Here is a 2630-nt window from a genome sequence, read left to right as displayed (position 1 = left end):
GCTGGGCGGGGTGAGGGCTTCAGGAGGACGCGGTGGGCGGCGAGGGGGGGAAGGCGGCCCCCGCAGAGGGGCAGCCGGGTGACCACCGGGGTCAGGGACTAAGGTCGGAGGTCACAAAGCCAGGGGCGGCGTCCGGGCCGAAGGGGCGCGAGGTGGACCGGGGAGAGAGGGGGGTTCGGCGTCCGCCCGGGGTCAGAGGTCGGCCGAGGGGCGCGGGGTCAGGGGTCAGGCCGCGGTCACCTTGAGCAGCACGAAGAACTCGAAGAGTCGGCGGAAGGCAGGCGGGAAGAGGCGAGAGTAGGTCACGGCCATTTTGAAGAAGAGCGCGTGGAAGAGCCGGTCGCGGACGTTGATGAGAGGGTTGGGGTTCAGGTTGGGGGTGCGAGGCCCTCGCGCGGGGGCCGGGCCGCCGCCGCCGCCATTGGGCCCAGGCCCCGGGGCACCGGGCGCTGCGTGCTCCGACATGCCGCCCAGAGTGGTGCCCTAGCGGTCCGCAGGCTCCTGAGGGCCAGCTCTTACCGCCATCGGCCTCTTACTGCCCCCGCGGCCGCCCGGCCGCCGCCGCCATCTTCCGCATCCGGCTCCAGCCGCGGCCCAGGTGGTGCCAGTGAGTCGTCGCCCCGGGCAAGAGCGTCGCTTGCGACCGCGATGAACGCTGGGATGTCGGCAGCCGCCCGCGGAAGCTACGGCCTTACGCTCCGCCGCGAGGCTCCACCGTGTTGGGGGCGGGGCTACATCGCAGATGGGTCTTTTGCATATAAGCCCCCATAAGCCTCTGCAACAGTTGATCTCCTCGCTTGAGCAGTAAAATAAGTCAACATCTGAGTTTTGGATGGAATTAAATGTATTGAAAGCATACTGACGTTTTGAAGAATTTATTTTAAATAAAATCGTGCATCATTAACATTACCTATAGCTAGAATGACGCACCCTGATTGTAAAGTGTTTTAATTTCCGGACTATAAATAAGGATGGTCTCGGTTTTTTTGGCGTGCTCGCTTCGGCAGCACATATACTAAAATTGGAACGATACAGAGAAGATTAGCATGGCCCCTGCGCAAGGATGACACGCAAATTCGTGAAGCGTTCCATATTTTTCCTAGTGCGTCATGACGCCTGCGCGGCGCTCTCCTCCATCCCGGAAGGCACTCTCTGTGCTGCTCCGCTCCTGGCGGGGGCGGACTGTCCCCACTGTGTGCTGGCCGTCCCTCCTGCGTGCTGACCATCTTTCTCTCTCCCTGGCCTCCCCTCCATGGTGCTGGCTGTCCCCCTCTGACACTGACCCCTGGGAGCTGACCTCTCCTCCCAGGCGCTGACCACTCAGCCTCGGCGCGGTGCACGGTGGCGCGGTGGTGCCGGCTTTCGCGCTCGTCCCCCCCATTGCCCCAGGAAGTAGAGGGCGGAGGCTGCGGGCAGGGCGCTGAGCGGCTGCTGGCTGCGGGTTCGAATCCACCAGCCGCTCACGGAGACAGCCGGCCGTGGGCTCCGAACCGGCGACGCTCAGCTGAGCCCTCAGGGCCGCAGGGCGCTTGGGGCGTTTTCCTGTTTGCGGCGTTCACAGGCTCAAGTGGAGACGTGAGGACGGTGCGGGCTGGACAAGGCTCGATCCACGGCGCCCACGACTGTGTGGTCAGCGCTAACTGACCGCTCAGTGACCTGCTCTGCGGCGAAGTTCTGCTTCTCAGCGCTCTGGGGGCAGGGTCGCTGAGGACGTGGGTGACCCAGTGTCCAGGGCACGGCCCATGCCCGCAAGCAAGGCGGGATCTGACCACGGCCAGAGGGCAGGAGGGACAGCGCAGGGCCCGGCTGGGAGGAGGTCAGGACGCCAGGGACAGCACGATGTTCTGAACTGGACACTGGTAGCGCCTCGCGCAGGAGCCCAGGCGCCCTGAGGCTGTCACCCAGGGTTTAGGGACAGCAAAGAAAAGTGGACAAGCGACACTGCTGGCTGTGAGGGTCACACTGTGACGGAGATGGACAGAGGCCCCTGAGAGAGGCGAGGATGGAAGGTGGTCAGGGGCGGACCTACATGCTGGGTTTTTATAATCCCCTGGTGCCAGATGGACAGACAGACGAAAGGTACCCCTCCCTTCCTAAGACCAGGAGGCCAACATCATTCCCTTCTGTTAGGTGCACAGGGCCTGGCAAATGGTAGGTACTCAATGAACATTTGCCTACTGAGAGGTCGCAAGTTCTAATCCACCCAGGGGCACCTGAGAAGACAGGCCGGACAATCTATGTCCGAAAAGCCAGCTATTGCGTGGTCTGGCTGAGCCAGGTGATGGTGAGACAGTGGATTCGATTGGTTGGTTTGTTTTAGTCCTTAGAATTATTACTGACCTGGACCTGGACCTGGAGCAGTGATCAGAAGAGCAAGGAACACTGCCTGCTTCAGGATCAGGAAGAGACCGCGTCAAGGATGTGTCCTGTCTCCATACCTTTTCAGTCTATATGCAGAACAGACCATCCAGGAGTCTGGGCTATACGAGGAGGAATGTGACATCAGGATTGGAGGCTGACTCATCAACAACCTGAATAATGCAAATGTCACAACCTTACCTGCCAAAACTGAGGACTTGAGGCATTTGCTGCAGGTCAAGGACTTCAGCCTTCAATGTGGATTTTTTTTT

At 61.0% G+C, this 2630-nt stretch overlaps 1 protein-coding gene across 1 annotated transcript in view; it reads right to left on the bottom strand.

Annotated features, from left to right (window-relative positions):
• TMEM259 (transmembrane protein 259) overlaps window positions 1-465 on the bottom strand; it is a 5046-nt gene extending 4581 nt beyond the window's left edge. Inside the window, exon 1 of the mRNA XM_006897945.1 lies at window positions 241-465. Within this exon, the coding sequence (XP_006898007.1) occupies window positions 241-465 (225 nt within the window). The remainder of the gene's footprint in view (window positions 1-240) is intronic.
• Between the last annotated feature and the right edge of the window lie 2165 nt (window positions 466-2630).

The sequence above is a fragment of the Elephantulus edwardii genome, unplaced genomic scaffold (assembly GCF_000299155.1).
Source record: "Elephantulus edwardii isolate Elephantulus edwardi_28Jun2011 unplaced genomic scaffold, EleEdw1.0 scaffold00217, whole genome shotgun sequence".
Lineage (NCBI taxonomy): Eukaryota > Metazoa > Chordata > Mammalia > Macroscelidea > Macroscelididae > Elephantulus > Elephantulus edwardii.
The sequence above is the reverse complement of the archived record's forward strand: the minus strand, read 5'-3'. Positions and strand labels throughout refer to the sequence as shown.